Below are 16,130 nucleotides of genomic sequence, written 5' to 3' on the forward strand. Positions count from 1 at the left end.
GGGCTCTCATACAACACTTTGTCCACTTGGGTGGGGACTACTGAGAGAACAGAGATGGCCCTGAACTACAAAGCCAGGGTTCAGTTCCAACTTTGCAAAGCTCAGGAAGTTGTCAGCTCCAAGTTTTTGATCTGAGCCCATGATATATCATTTCCCATGATACATCATTTATTAGGCATAGATGTTCACAGATGATTGACTGACAAAGACTTTGAATATTCATGTATCCCACATAGAGATGAAATAAATCTGCCCTAACCCAGTTACTGAAAGTCCCACAGAGTTCAAACCTGTTTGTGTTTAAAAAGGACTTTCCTTTATTCTAGGCAGAATAGGAGAGACACAATGGACTACACATCAGCCTAAAACCTCACCAATCTCAGTGGGTACAAGTGAAGGGTACCCATGGCGTCACCTGACCCTTAATGCTTTCTGCAAAGGACTAAATGTCTTCTGTTACCACTAGGCAAACAAAATTCTTTGGGTAAACATGATATATTTTATTAGACCAACTAAATAGTTGGGGAAATGAGGTTTTTATAAACTGGCTTCGAATGAGAGTTTATAAAATAGCTCATTTACCCAGTTGTATTTATCCCCCCCACACACACACACACACATTTGTCTGGAACAGAAAATCCTCATATATCCACATAACATAGGGTCTTGCATCTCCATAATTAGAGTGGCAAAACAGCTCTTCAGTTCTGTTGGTCAGTTTCCCTGTGTAGTCAAGCCCTAACTTTGCCAAAGTTCTCAGTCTTTGAGTTTGGGTTTTAGCTAAACTACAGAAAGCAATGTTCTCAACTTGAGTGATGCATGCTTTGATGCCCGTTATTGAACAAAATGGTGGCTATCACAGATAGATGATTTAAGAAGAGCTGATTCAGGGGAAAAAAATCAAAACTTCAGTGTAATAATCTCTTATCATCCAAGGCATGATTAATTCTTGGTTTTTCCATTTTCAGAGAAAAAAACTGTAGGGATCACTTGACCCACCAGCTACATGCAAAAAAAACTAAGAAAGTGTAAGATAAAGAAGAACACTTCTATGTTGTTTTTCATTGTCCTATCATTGCCCTGACCCCCTAAATCTTTTTCATTTCATCAAACGGAAGTCTTGCCTACATGCAAGCTTGTACTGGTTTAATGGGGTGTTTTTAAGCTGATTTAGTTAAACCAGTACAAATTTGTATGTATTCAAGGCCTGGAGGTAAGGAGGAGTTCTCACTAGGCAATTCATTATGTTCTTTAGAGCCCATTCTAAAGAACATAGTGCGTAACCTAAAACAGCTCCTCAGTATCTCCATCCCCTTCTGATACTGTAGCTTCTCAAAGTTTGAGAAGTCTTCAGACTGAGGCATTTGATTTGAGCCCATGATATACCTTTAATAAAGAATCAATGATCACCAGTGAGCGACTGGCAAAAGCTTTGAGTGTAAAGCACTTACTGAAATATTAAAAAGTACCCTATGGCAATCCTCGCTAATTGGGCTTTCATACACAGGTCTTCATGCTGCATAAGGGAATTATAGATGACAGAATAAAAATATTTTTGTTGCTTACTGATTTTCACTATTACAAGTTTGGAATTTAGTGTAATGAGATGCAGGGGTTCTATTCGGTCTTGGAGAGAAAAGGATTATTTCTGATTCAGCTTCTTGATCCCTTTGCTGTAGAACAGCAGTGCTCAATGTTTTTGTCTGTAGGGCCGGATAAGTGGTGCCCGGTCCCTCCAGGGGCCAGATCTGGCCGGTGTACATAATCCAGCCCCCAGGGCATGTGCAGTGGGGCTCCATCCAGCCATGCAGATAGGGGTGGGGGGTAGTCCAGCCCTGATCCAGCCATGTGGGAAAAGGGGGCTTGGCTCAGCCCCAACTTATCCTGGCAGTGGGGGAAAAGGGCATGACCTAGCCTCAATCCAGCCCTGTGGGGGGAAAAGGTGTGGCCCAGACCCAGTCAAGCTGGTGGGGAAGGGAGGCATGGCCCAGACTCCTTTTGTGGAAAATTTTATACATGGCCCAGCTCCACAGGAGGAAGGGGGCATGGCCTAGCCCCAGTCTGGCTGTCTGGAGGGAGAGGGGCAGGGCCTGGCCTCAAACCAGCTGTGCAGGGGGAACGGGCATAGACCTGTCCCTTGGCTAGAAAGGGGTGCAGCCCAGCCCCACCCTGGCTCTGCGGAGTGAAGGGGGCATAGCCCAGTCCTGATGTAGTCATGCTGGGGGAGGGTCACAGCCCAGTTCCAACCACCTGCAAGGGGCTTGGGATTTTAGCAGTGGGAAGGAGTGGCAGTATTAACTACCACCAAATCTCCCAACTCATGGGGAGCTCTGTGAGCCAGATGTCAAGGCTCTATGGGCCACATTTGGCCTCCATGCTGGAGGATGAGCACCCATGCTTTAAAGGTAAAAGATACACTGTTTCAGAATCCAAGGGAAAGAAAGGCTTTGGACATTCCTACATTTAAATGTTTTCCAATGTAAAATTTGCCACAAAAGGAGTCTGTTTTTTGACAGGTCTCTAAACATCCTGTTTACCTTCAGATAAAAATGGCATATTTTGCTATGTTATTTTATCCTCTAACCCTTGTAAGAAAGACTTGGCTGGTTGCACTGTTTCTTTAACTGTGGCCTACATTTAATTTTTATTGTCCTTTTATCTCTCTGAGGACTAAATCTTACATTCTGTATCCTCATAAAACTCCTTTTAAATGAATTTGAATTTTTCTCAAAGGGCCTCAGAATTCATCTCCTAAACTTTAAAACAAAACAGGAAAATATAACTTACTATTTAGTTTATTATTATTGTGTTTATTATTATTATAATTATTGTGATATAATTAAGGCTGATCCATTGTACTAGATACTATAACAACATAATAAATAGTCTTTGCTCTGAGGAGCTCACAGGGTGAATAAGCAAAACAATGCTAGGGTGAAGAAAGGAAGCATTATCTTCATTTTACAGATTCAGGATGCCTAAAAATGTTAGAATCAGGCAGCTTGTACTAACAGAGCATACCAGCGACAAGAAAGAGTGCTGCTATCCAGCAAATTCTCTTCTACTCTCTGATTGCTTTGCTTGTCCAGGTCCTGAAGAAGCCCTTGATCATTTGAGTCTTCTACACTCAGCCCTGCATAAGCTACCTTAAGTGCATGAGAACTTGGAGAACTTGCACTTTCTAAGCAATTGGAGAAGAAAATGATCGGGAACACTCAGCATGGATTCACCAAGGCATGAGTGACTGGTGCCTTCTGAATCTGGGGGGAGGCACCTGCAGAAGCCACCGACCCTGTCAGGGGTGGCACCAGCCCTACCTACAGCATCGGTGTTGGCTGTCAGGGAGGACACTGGCCCCGTCAGGGGGGGCATATGCACCCCCTACTAGTTGCCTATGCACCAAGGGCAAGTCATGCCTGACCAAACTGATTGCCTTCTATGATAAGATTGTTAGGGTGACAATATTTGGATCTTGGGGAACAGTGGATTTGCAGCTGAATATGAGGCTTTAGCCCATGGCCTAGTGAAGCTGCTAACCACAAGGCAGAATGATATATTAAAAGTAACACTGCAAGACGTTTAGGCAAGCATATTCTTAACAATATAGTAGTGTTGTAAAATATGTAGCGTTAGGAGATAAAGTAGATTTTATGAATGCTTTGCTAAGCCAGCCATTTGCTTAGGCTAAGTAACCACCTTAACTGTGTCAACCATTTTCAAGTGAGTCTGTGTGCTGTGAATGACGTGAAGTCTTAGGAATGTGGAAGATGGTAAACCTGGGACTGAAAAACAGACTGGAATGTAAAAAACAACACGTAATTACTAACAGAATCCCAGATAAACATATGCAAAAAGGTGAATGGGGATTGGTGAAGAAGCTTCCAGGTTTTGGTCAAAGTCCGCCCATTGACCGAAGAAGTGAAGTCAAGGTCTCAGACATGCGCTCATAGCAAAAAGACATATAAATGAATGAAATACATAAGTAATTCCATGCTAATGAAACAAACAGTAAACAAAGGCGGAGTCAACAGGAGTTGAAAACAGTGTGCCCATTGCTAAAAAGGCCCCTGCCCCCTTTGCAGCTCCTGTTGTTGTTATGAGGTTTCAAAGTACTGAGAACCCTGCAGCAGACTCTTCCTCTATTTGGGTCAGTCCTGGGCAATAGTCTCCCACAAGTTTACATCCATGTTCCATTTTTTTAGGTTGGTCTTGAGGAGATCCCCGAAGCACTTTCTCTGCCCTCCTCTTAAGCATATGCCTTGGCTGACCTGGGAGAATAAAACTTGCTTCAGTACTCTGGAGTCAGCTGCCCAGTGAAGTTGATATCGGATGATCATTGCCTCAATACCTGTGGTGTTTGCTTGCAGGAAGACACTAATGTTGTTGTGTCCGTCTTCCCCTAATAAATATGCTTGGTACACCATGAAGAAACCCCTATGTAAAGTGATTCATCTTTCAAAACTTCCTTCTAGCAATTTGGTAAATGATGATGAGATTAATTGAAGCCACTTGTTGTAAATAATGTACAATCAATACCCATTTCCCTTTTTAAAAGGCTGCAATAAGATCCAACTTTGCAACTGGGATATCTTTTCTTTAAAAATGTCTGAGCACACTATTCAGAAAAAATCAAAACAAAGATGAAAAAATGAAAATCGCAACAAAGTAAAAGGATAAAATAGTGACTTGTTATGGGATATGAGAGCCTGTCGTTTGTAAGGGTCTGATCTTGCAAAGACTCACCACCATCAAGATTGAAATGGCAAGAGCCTGTACTTCAGTTTAATAAATAAGCAGTTATTAATTCTGAAGATGCATTCAGCTCAAGGCGACACTGTAAGTGTTTAGAGTTGGTATTTTTTTTAAATATTGTGTATAATTTTGAAATTTCAAGTGTTTCCTATTTGCAAGGATGCTAATGGATCCATATTCAATTTTTGCTTTCAACATTTTTATTATATTTAATTGAATTTTGTATTGAAAGGTTTTTTGGGAGGTGTTATCTTGCTACTTAAAGTGGGACAATGGATTTGTAAGTCTGTAGGATCCTAAAATAAAAGGCTTTGTCCTAGGAGAAATCCAAAACCTGTTTTTACCTTTAGGTATCTAAGCAGCTCCTTTGAGGTCAGCAGGAAAACTCAGATGCTTAATATTAAGAGCATATTTAAATGCTTTGGTAGATCATAGATGTCTCAAGCTTGCAAAATCAAACCTTAATAAAGGGTGTCCCTGAAAATTTCTGACGTAAAGTTAACAGGCAATCGTGAAATGTTTGTTCCTAGATTTTCTGGTGTTAAGAAATGTAAATGCATGAGCCCAAACTGATGGTACTGCAGCAGCAGATGTAATCTAAACAGCATTAGGGCATCGTGTGATATGGTTATTAAGCAGATAACGTAATTATCTTGGCTGAAATCCCATCTGAATCCCTAGAATGCATTTTGTGGAAAAAATAAAATAAAGCAACTGCCTAATCATTAAATGTATATCAGAGACAGGGTTGCCAATTGAAAAACATTTTTTACTGCCAATCTGCCAACTTTTTACTGCCAACCAAACTTTTTTATTGACATGTTTTACATAATGTAAATGTAAACCTGTTGCCACGCCCTGGTCAAGGTCTGGGTTCAAATTTAGGAGTTTAACACCAGCCACAGTAAAAAAAAGTTTGGTTGTCAGTAAAAAGTTTGCAGATTATCAGTAAAAAAATGTCTTCAGTGGGCAACACTGTTTGACTACAGCAGTAGTTTTATACCATGCTGCTCCTACCCTAGGGGTCCCCTACATGCCTTGGCACCTCTAACCCCACAACTACATCCCACACCATGCTGCCTCCCACCAGCACACCCCGCAACCTGATCCCCACTGGCCCTGCACCTCCATCCTGGTACAGACGCCCAAAGGACAGTGTTACAGGCAGACTGTGGGATGCAGCAGCAGCACATGACTTGGAGGGTAGAGCTAAAGCACCAAATAGTCTGTTAAACCAGAGGTTCCCAATCTGTGGTAAGGGTACCACCAGTGGTATGCAGACAACCTGTCACTGGTACGTTAACAGATTTATTAACTTACTTCATATGACAAAAAATTGCTAGTGGTACTTAACGTTGTATAATTTTATATTGGTGGTACACAATCTGTCAGAGTTTGGGTGCAGGGCACTGGGGCTGATGCTCAGGTACCACGTGGCACTAATCTGCTCTGTCTGTCCTTCAATGCATACCTCTGATTTCTTTCCAATAATGGACCTTCAGTGAAACTCATGGTTGGTTGCTTAATTTTTCACAAATAGCTACGTTTATTTACACTCTTAAGGACAGATATTTTCAGCCTTTTTACAAACCTTCCATGAATGTATGGATAGTTTGCAATCCTAATCTTAAATATTAACCGTGAAACTGAGAAGGTTCCAAGGGTCCAGTTAAGAGTAAAGAGGAGGAATTTTGCCTTCAGATGTATGTAAAGACCTCATTTTAGCTTTGAAAAGAGTCATTTCCACTTTATCACCGAGTAAATCTATTCCAAAATGTGAAATTTCAGGCTTCATAACAGGGAAAAGAAGTGTTTATAAGCATATGAATTTGAATGTGGATGAGAAAAACAGTATTTCAGTTATTAGTAATTTGCCTAGCTGAAATGTCACTTGTTTCCTTTCACAGAAATAGAAGGTGTCTCCCTGGAATAAACTTGCACTGTGTAAAAGAACCAAACAAACCAGTGAAATTAGACTCATTAAACTCATCTACAGCAACTCCTGACAATCAGGACAGCTCCCTACTGTATGTTAACTAATACATTAGTCATTGAAATATGTATTTGAAATAAAGTGAAAGAAACGTAGAAAGTATAAGGTCAGAATTGGGGAAAAAGCACTGTGCATCAGTATCCTTTCCAGGGAAAAGAGAGAGAAAGGCAAAAACAGCAATAGAGATAGTCATTTAGGGTGCATCTACATGTTACCCTATGGCAATTTAGTGTGTTGCTATGTCTCCGTACGGCACTCTACAGCAATGTAGCTATCACAAAGGTCTACACATGATCAGCAGGTATATCGCTGTAGCAGCATGCTCCCCAGTTTTAGCATGCCATTATGGCAACATAGCAGCAAAATCTAACCATACGCTGCATGCACGGTGCAGTACAGGCAGTTTCTGTGCCATGCTTTAGTACTTCGAAAAGGAAGTAAGTACTAAAGCATGGTGCCACACCAATGTTGCCATATGGCGATGTGCTGACGCACCCTTAATTTACCTCTGGAAAACATTAATACTGTGAAAGAATTATCAGAGAAATATTCATTAATTCTTTTTTCTTTGAAGGTCTGGCATGCTTGTGTATGTGATGAAAAAGGTTGTGACTTTTTTTTTAACCTTGGAAATGCCAGATTCTGTGAATTCATTTCCTAATATTTGTTGGCAACTAGCTTCATGATACAAACATGCTTCACATAATATTTCAGTTTAGTATGGGTTAAAACACATGTCATTTTTATGCCAGATCTGGTTGTCCCAGACTTTCACTCACCTGAAAACACATGCAGTTTGAATGGCAATTAACTGGAATCAGCCCTGATTGTCCTGGGAAAAAGTCCTATCTTGGATACTTCACAGGTACTTCACGTGGGACAATGTGTTTGTATGTCTGTAGGATCACAGAGTAAAAGGCTTTGTCTTGGGGGAAATCCCATGTCTGTTTTTAGCCTTTCTGTTAATATAACTCAGGATTACCTAGCTCTAGAATGAATACAGGAGACCCTCGCCATTCCCAGGGATTAAGTTGCAGAGATCCCTAAGAATGGCGAAATCTGCGATTACATCATGAACGGTGCGTGCCCCCTGTGGCTGGGGGGGGCACGGCTGCGCTGGCAGTGGCAGGAGTGCTGCAGAAGCCCAGCAGTGGGAAGCGCAGAGCTCCCGCAGACGCTGCCAGTGCTGTAACAGTATCATCACATGGCCAGTGGGGAGAGAGCATGGATTGGCACGGCACCACAAATATTTGAAACCACGAATGCCAAACCTGCGAAGTGAGGGTTTCCTGTACACTAAACTGGACACTATATGAACAGTTCCATTCCTATTGAGAAGACCTTGAAGGTTGTGATTTATCATCTTTTGCAGCTAATCTAACTAACTCTGTTTTTGTTGAATGCTATTCAGGATAAAAATGGACCTTGCATGTGAGGTGGTTCTGACTGATCCAAATCAAGACCTGGGAGCAGAGTAGCCCTTTATACATGCAGACTGTCTCTGGCATAAATTAGCTGCAACTGGTCCAGGAAAAAGTGTTCTCTTGGATACTTCAACAGTAATGAAAATGGGACAACGCTTTTGTACATCTGTAGGATTCCAGGACAGGCCTGAAAGAAATCTGATACCTGTTTGTACCTTGAAGGATTCTAGGACAATAGGCTCTCTTTATGAAGAAAAGCAACATGTTTTTACCCTTAAAGGAAGGAGGTTATTTGAAGCTGGATAAGACTTGAAATTTCTCTCTAGATCTCTGGAATGATTTAAATAAGGTAAGGTCATACTAGGATAGCTGGACTCCTGTGATTTACTCCTTACTCCCTGGCCCTATAGATTCTGGAGGTCCTTGGCTATCCAGGTTATCCCTGTCTATCAAGGAAACAACAGACAGATAAGTGCCTAAGAGCTACTAACAAAACATTCTTGGTCAAAAGATTTGGTTATGGAGAGATTAGGCCAACCCAGAATCAGAGGATATCTACCTTGCCTCCATGGTGCACAGAGGAGTGCCACAAAGAAGCACACTGTGCCAGGCAGTGTGGAAGTGCCTAGTCATTCCTATTTGACAAAAACTGCTAGAAATTAAGCTGCATATAGCACTCCTGAACAGACACAGAGTTACTATCAGGCGTGCTTCTGGACTGGAGCAGGCAAAATGCAGAAATAACAGCACCTGACACTGCCACCCATGTGGCTGCTGCCCCTGGGCACTCAAGTACCCAGTTACGCCTCTGCTCCTCCGCCCAAGTCACTTCCAGTGGGAAGATCTTGGCTTTATGCCCACTTTATGGAAATGGGAGACTCCTCCCTAGCTTGCTCCTGGGGCCTTATGGTTATGGGCAAGTGAAATTTGGGGGTATCTGAACCCCAAGCCACAGAGCCTGAGCCTGCAAGTAGGATGTCCGCCAAAAGGATCTGGAAACATCTTTAGCCCTGACGTTTGCCACTTACGGTTGTTGACCGACCCACGGATTTGGCTTGGAACTCGAAACATTTTCAATTAAAAAAAAAAAGCCCTGCACTTCGGGTGCGCTTAGCAGGGCCTTTCTTCAGTTAACACCGAGGCTTGCCCCGAAACCGTGCAAAATCCGGCCCCGCATTTCAAATAAGGCGAATACATCCAGCGGGCATTTAAAAAAAAGCGGCAGGGACTGCTCGAGAGCCCCCAGCAACAACTCGCCCCCGGGTTTCGGCGGGAAGCGCTCGCAGGGCGACTGCCCACTCAGGAGCGCGGCCGCCTCACAGCAGCTCCCTCCCTCCGGAGGGGCGCGGCGGAACCCGGAAGCGGTTGCGTCCAAGGGCGGCGGGCAGTGGGCGGCGGTTGATCGGGCCGGGCCGGGCGCGGGGGTGCCGCTCCCTGGCCTGCGGCTGCGGGCAGAGCAGGGCAGTATCGCGGCACGGCAGCCTCAAACCTCTCGCCCCGCCCCTCCCCTCCCCGGCCGGGATGCGCTGGCGCCGCCGTGGGGCATGGTGAGCCCCGGGCCGCCGTCGCCGCCGCCGCTCCCCGCGGGGGCTCGCCCGCCGCCCGCGCCGCTCCTCCTCCTCCTCCTGCTGCCGCTGGGCGCCGCCGCGCAGAAAGGTGGGTGCGCGGCCGGCCCGCCTGGGACCCCCTGTCCCTCGGCCCGGGGGGTGGGGGAGTGCGCCGCTATGGCTGGTTTCTTTCGTTTGGGAGTGAGGGAGATTGTATATGTTTTTAGTCGTTTTGTTTTGTTCTTTATAGTTTTATTTTTCATGTAGGTTCATTATTCGCCCTAGTTATTATAGTTCTTCATTATTTTCATTCATCCTACTCTTATCTTTCATTTAATTTCTTGTCTGGGGGTTGATGATTTTTTTTCTCATTTTTTATTTTATTTTTTGTATGTTAATGGTTTTCATTTTTATTTGTTTTTAATCTTTTTAATGCACTTTTATCTTTATTTCATTCTTTTCATTGGGTTTTTTTTAACTTCATTTAGTTTTTAGAGTGCGGGGGGCATTCTTTGTGGGGAACTGCCGATTGCGGGGCCTTGGTGCTGTGGAAGAGAGGCAAGGGTTTATCAGGCTGTGTCTTGTATTGCCTTAGCCCATTGTGAGAAATCAAGTAGAAGGCAGGGGAGATTTGCACCTGGACTATCCAAAGTAGGTGTAGATATATGTGTCTCCAAAGATGTTTAAATGGAGATCTACAGATATGGATGGATGATGGAGACAGAAAGAGGTAATATGCTTATGGTGCATGTTGGGGCAAGGGGTTACATATTGTTTAAGCTATTGGGAAAAACTCTCTCACTAAGAGGGTAGTAAAGCACCAGAACGGGTTCCATCCTTGGAGGCTTCTAAAACCTAGGCAGATAAAGCCTTGGCTGGGATAATGTAGTTGGGGATGGTCCTGCTTTGAGCAGGGGGTTGGACTAGACAACCTCCTTAGGTTCCTTCCAACCCTCACTTTCTGTGATTTTATGGTACATATACACACACACATTAGTACACACACATGAGTTGAAGCTTACATCAGATGTGGGAGAGATCTGGCTCTCTGCATGCATATGGCAGCATCTCTCCCCCCACATCCCTCCCAGATGTGTGGGGGCAGGCAGGCAGGGACCCTGCACTGAGGCATATGTAGAAATTATCCACTTTACTGATAAACCAAAGTGCAAATCTATCTTGCTTTCCATCCTATATTGGCCCAACTGCATAGCTGGGATAGAGTTAGACACGCTTTTGAATGCAAGTCATTCTTCTTCAGGTATGAAGAGTGAAAGCCAGCATAGCTTTGGAAAAAAAAACAAAACAAAACAAAACACAGTTGTGGTGGGGAGAGGAGGCAACATTTGGTCACTGGAGTGAGGGGGTGCAGATCAAGAAGTGTAAAATTGACTGTCACTTTCATCTCAGGCTGGGGGAAAGTGTCTGAAGCAAATGCTTTGGTGCCAGTTTAAATGTTCAGAGTTCTGTATGTATATGTGAAAGGGAACAGATTTAACAAAACAAAAAGCACAGAAATAAAGTTTGTTTTTTTTTTTGTTTTTTTTTTATAAAAACTTATTCTTCAGTTTAATTTGTTTCTGACAGTATAGCTAGACTTTGAAAGTATTATTGTTCCCACAGGTTTTTTTGGTCTTGTGCTTGTGACTTGAATGGGAAAGGAAAATAATATTTTAAAGTCACAAAAGGGGTCTGCAATAGAGATAGGTGTACACATGGTTAATCTACATTTCACTGATTTCTTGAACTGGCTAGGTCAGAGATTGCCCAGGTGGTGTTTTACAGACCACAGTAACAACATAACATTGGGTTTCTACTTTGTTTCCAGGTAACTGCATTAAAAAGAAATTACTTCCTATGTAAAATCGATGCTAGAAAGCAATTGCTGCCATAGCCACATGGTGGCTACATAGTGGGAGAAACAGTAGTTCCGTAAGCAAAGCTTAAAGTGCCTAGAGAGGCAGCACAACTCTGCACCCCTACCACAGGGCAGGGAAAGGAGGAATACAACTCCATGCATTGCTGCTGCAGCCACACATTCTGCTGTTGGTGCAGAAATTGCCCCACCACTCCCACAGCTGGGCCCTAGCTCCAGCCAGGCTGCAGCCCCATGCCCTGCTGTTAGTGTAGAAACGGGGGGGGGGGTGGAGGGGCAGGTGCATTCCCTTGTGTGGTATCACCAATGGATGGTTCATTTGTGATTCAGAAAGGAATTTGACAAACCTTTTTTAACCTGTTAGTTCCCAAAAGGAAGTGGTTGGAAGACCGTCCCCCACCCCCTTTGTTATTCAGTAGAGGTGCACTGATTTGTCAGTCTAATGTTGGCTCAGCATCAATATAAAGAAAATTGTCTGCATCAGAAATCAGTCTAATATGGCTAATAAGTGGCCTGTGCACGCGCAGCCACAGAACACCATGTAGGCTGTGTGAAACACAGCCAGGCAGCTTGAAGAGCACTGTCCAGCTGGTAAATCTGTTGTGCTGGAAGGGAAGGGGTGGGGCATGAGGGAATGTGTGGGGCTGGGGCAAGCACTGCCCAGCTGGAGCCATGGGTGGGGGAGGGGGCAGGAGCTCCCACCACTGTGCAGCACTCATCCAGGAGTCACTTGTCTGGGAGGGCATGGGGGGCTATGTGCCCCTGGATTGGGGCAGGGCAGGGGCTGTGCTGTGCTCAGGGCAGGCAGTGGTAGCTGCAGCCACCCCAAAATTTGCCATAGCCCCTGCTCCCAGTGCTGCTGCCAGCACCAAGTACAGCCCAGTGAGCCACCCCCCAGATGAACTGTGGGACCTGCCAGATGAATGGGCAAGCAGCTCCCTGATGAACGACATGCAGCCATGGGAGTTCCCCCTCCTCCTCCTCCTCCCCATGCCCCCCCCACGATGAGCTGCAGTTCTGTTCTACACCTACCCTCCTGGGCAGTGCTTGCCCCAGCCCATCCCACTTCCTCACTGCAGGGGGCCTTGCTCCCCCCCCCCTTCCCCCACAACAGACTTATCAGCTGGACACTGCTCTTCAAGCTGCTGGGCTGGTATCCAAAGTTAGATTGGTATTGGCCAATAAGCCTCCTTAAAAGTTGGCTATCAGTATCTGCCCCAAAACTCTCCATCAGTGCACCCCTACTTTTCAAGCTTGTTTGATTTGCATACCTCCCTATCTAAAGTGTTTGGCTCCCCAAAAGCTTAAGGCTTCCACACATCTACTACATTGGAAAAGAGATAACATGAGACAGAGAGACAATTATCAAAATATCATAAGTTTTTCCTAGCTTGGTCCCTTTAAATAAGTGTTTGATGCCAGGAAAGATTTCAACCCTAATTAGAGGGGTTTTGTCTTCCTTATAGAAAGGAAATAAATTTCATTTAAAGCAAGTTCCCCTTTTACTGCCACTTCCAATTATGCATCACCAACATTGCTGAATGTGGTGCTGTTCACTGAGAGTAGTTTTGGGGGGGGGGCTTCATAGAAAAAGGTCAACTTGTGATAAGTTGCAGGAGTACACAGATAAAAGTGTTCTTGGCTAATATGAATAATCAATGGATTAACCAGCCATATTGGCAGAGATCCAATACCCAATATTTAGTAATAGTAAAAGGCAAAGGCATTTTAAACTACTGACATAAATAAACTTTTGTTTATTTTGCATTTATAAAGCCACACACACCTCCTGCCTTTAATGAGGAAGGTGGTGACTGCCTCATTCACCTGAGAGTCACCCCCTTACCCATAGCTCCTCCCCACAGCTCCACTCCTCATTCAGCCCATGCTGCCATGCCAGGTGGGCAGGGCAGATCCTCATGCAGACAGTGGCACCAGGCACATTGGGAGACCCAGAGCACACTGCTGCCTCAGTGCCAATGGGCCCCATGCAGCTGAGCTCCTGCAGCTGCCAGGGAGTAGCCACTTCTGGAAAGGCATCCAGTGCACAGCAAAGCAGAATGTCCCACACACAAAACACACCTTACCCTGCCCACACAGCCCAATGTCTCCACACCAGCCCCAGTGCTCAGGCCCCTGCTATGCATGTGGTGTTGCTATGGCAGTGAGAGCAGCAACAGCAGGAACTGGTAATGGTTCCTTTGTTGCCAAGCATGACACCCTGTAACCACTCTCTGGTACCCCTCCCACTGTACACCAGGACCTGTAGTTTGCTGCAGACTTAGGCCAGTGGCAGGACGTTGGGACACAACTATGTTCACCAGGGTGCTCCGAGCATGCGGATGTAATTATCAGCTACAATGACCAAAAAAGAGACAATAACTTCATTTTTCCTTTTATCAGTGCCAATCTGATAGCCCACCAATATATTTAGTGCACCCCTAACAAATTGTACCCTTACCAAAATGGTGTTTCAGGATTTCTACCAGAAGATCATAATTTATCATCTTATCAGGGTAGGGGAGTTGCCAGTGTTGCAAGAAGTAGAGGTGCACTGATATAATTGAGCCATATCATATCTGCACCAACAAAAGGAAAAATTGACATTAATCGGCAATTGGCTTTTTTTGGCATATGCGGCTGATAATGATGCTGATAAGTGCCATGTGCACATACACAGCTGTAGCATGCATGTGGGCAGAAATACAGCCTGGCAACTTGGAGAGCAGCATCTGGCTGATAAGTAGCATGGGAGGGGCAGATCAAGGCCCCCACAGTAAGGGAGGGAGTGGAGCAAGGGCAGGCACTGGTGCTGCCCTGCTGTGGCAGGGTGGGGCATGGGACAGCTGTTGGTGGTTTGTCTGGGAGGGAAAGGAGGAACAGCCCCTGTCACTGCACACACCCCTGGGGGAAGGCATGGGGGGCAAGTGTCCACCTCCCAAATCTGTGTGCAGGGCAAGGGCAGGCTGCCTTCTACAGGCTCAGGGCCAGGAGCTGTGCCAGCCTCTTTTTGGCAAGGGCAGCAGTGAATTTTGGGGTGGCTGTAGTCCCCTCTAAACCCCCCTCCTAGCACTGCTGCTGCCCACCCTACTCCACCCAGCCCAAGTGCAGCCCTAGCCCAGACCCCTGCTAGGAAGAGGCTGGTGCAGCACACCCTCACCCCACATGCAGATCCAGGGGACACAGGCCCCCCATACCTTCCCAGGGTGCGTGTAGTGTCAGGAGCCATCCCCCCCACACCCAACAGACAAGCTGCCCGTGGCTCAATCTTGTGCTGTACCACAGCTTCGCAGCACCTGCCCCACTGCCTCCCTCACTGTGGGGGCCTCGATCTGACTCCTCCACATCCCTTCCCTCCCCAGACTTACCAGCTGGACATGCTCTGCTGCTGGGCTGCATGTCTGCAATCTGATTAGTATTGGCCGATATGTTTCATAGATTTCATAGACATCAGGGTTGGAAGGGACCTCAGGAGTCCAGCCCCCTGCCCAAAGGGCAGGAAGTCAGCTGGGGTCATAGGATCCCAGCAAGATAAGCATCCAATTTACTCGTTTGGTTAATAATTGGCCGTAGGTATTGTCTATGAAGGTCTTTCAGTGCATCTCTAGTAAAAAGCTGCAATAGCCCTAAATGGTTAGAGTCCTGGATTTTAAGTAAGACACTTTTCCTTTGTAATCCATTGTTAATTCTAGAACTGTCATTATTCATGCATGCCTGCCCCCACTCCCTGCCACATTGAAAGAATATTTATAAAGATTTGAGTGCTTTAAATTTTGTGAAGTTAGGAAGTGCCAGAATTAAAATTGCTTTCAGTCTTTAATTACAAGAAGACATGCTGTCCTTTCTACAAGCTCCATTCAGTGCATAGAAAGACTGATACTCACTTAAAATAGCCATTCATTATTTTTCTCATTCAGTATGTTGCTTTAAGCCTTATTTTACTATGCACGATTCAAACCCTGATGTGAAGATAAAAGTTGTTCATTACCTCACAGACTTAACTCTAGAGTTTATCACTAGAACGGGGAGAATTTAAGCTCTTAGCTTATTATACATGTGGTTGTGTGCAAATTTGGGCCAAAATGCCAAAGTTTCAACTTCATTTTTCTTTTTGGGTGAAGTGAATTAACTTTTTACCCAATAGCCCACTCTATAGGGGAGTGGTTCTCAGCCTTTTTTGCACCAGGACCCATATGTAAACAATGATGCCTGGTCCTGACCTGCTGCCTCCAGCCCCCCAGTATGTGGGGGCAGGAGAGGCCCCCCACAAACAGCCCCTTGCAGACTTCTTGATAGCCTACAAGTTGCTGGCAAAATAAATTGGGAGGCAGCCCATAGGCCTTAGTGTGGCCCCAGTCCACTGAACCCCACCAAGACTCACTGGTCCTTGAGCCCTTTGCTGTCCTCAGTATTGTGTTGCAAGGGGCACCTCAACCCTTATGGGCCAAGCAAGCCATTACCCATCAGGAATGACCAGGGATGGGAGCAAGGACAGAACACCGCCACTCACCACCCCACGCTGCTGCTGTGCTACCATC

At 45.2% G+C, this 16,130-nt stretch overlaps 1 protein-coding gene across 1 annotated transcript in view; it reads left to right on the forward strand.

Moving 5' to 3' along the window:
• Nucleotides 1-9,713: 9,713 nt before the first annotated feature.
• The window catches only part of DCBLD2 (discoidin, CUB and LCCL domain containing 2), a 91,295-nt gene continuing 84,878 nt past the window's right edge, over nucleotides 9,714-16,130 (forward strand). Inside the window, exon 1 of the mRNA XM_019548542.1 lies at nucleotides 9,714-9,825. Coding sequence (XP_019404087.1) covers nucleotides 9,714-9,825 — 112 coding nt within the window. The remainder of the gene's footprint in view (nucleotides 9,826-16,130) is intronic.

Source organism: Crocodylus porosus, unplaced genomic scaffold (assembly GCF_001723895.1).
Source record: "Crocodylus porosus isolate Cpor-Errol unplaced genomic scaffold, CroPor_comp1, whole genome shotgun sequence".
NCBI lineage: Eukaryota > Metazoa > Chordata > Crocodylia > Crocodylidae > Crocodylus > Crocodylus porosus.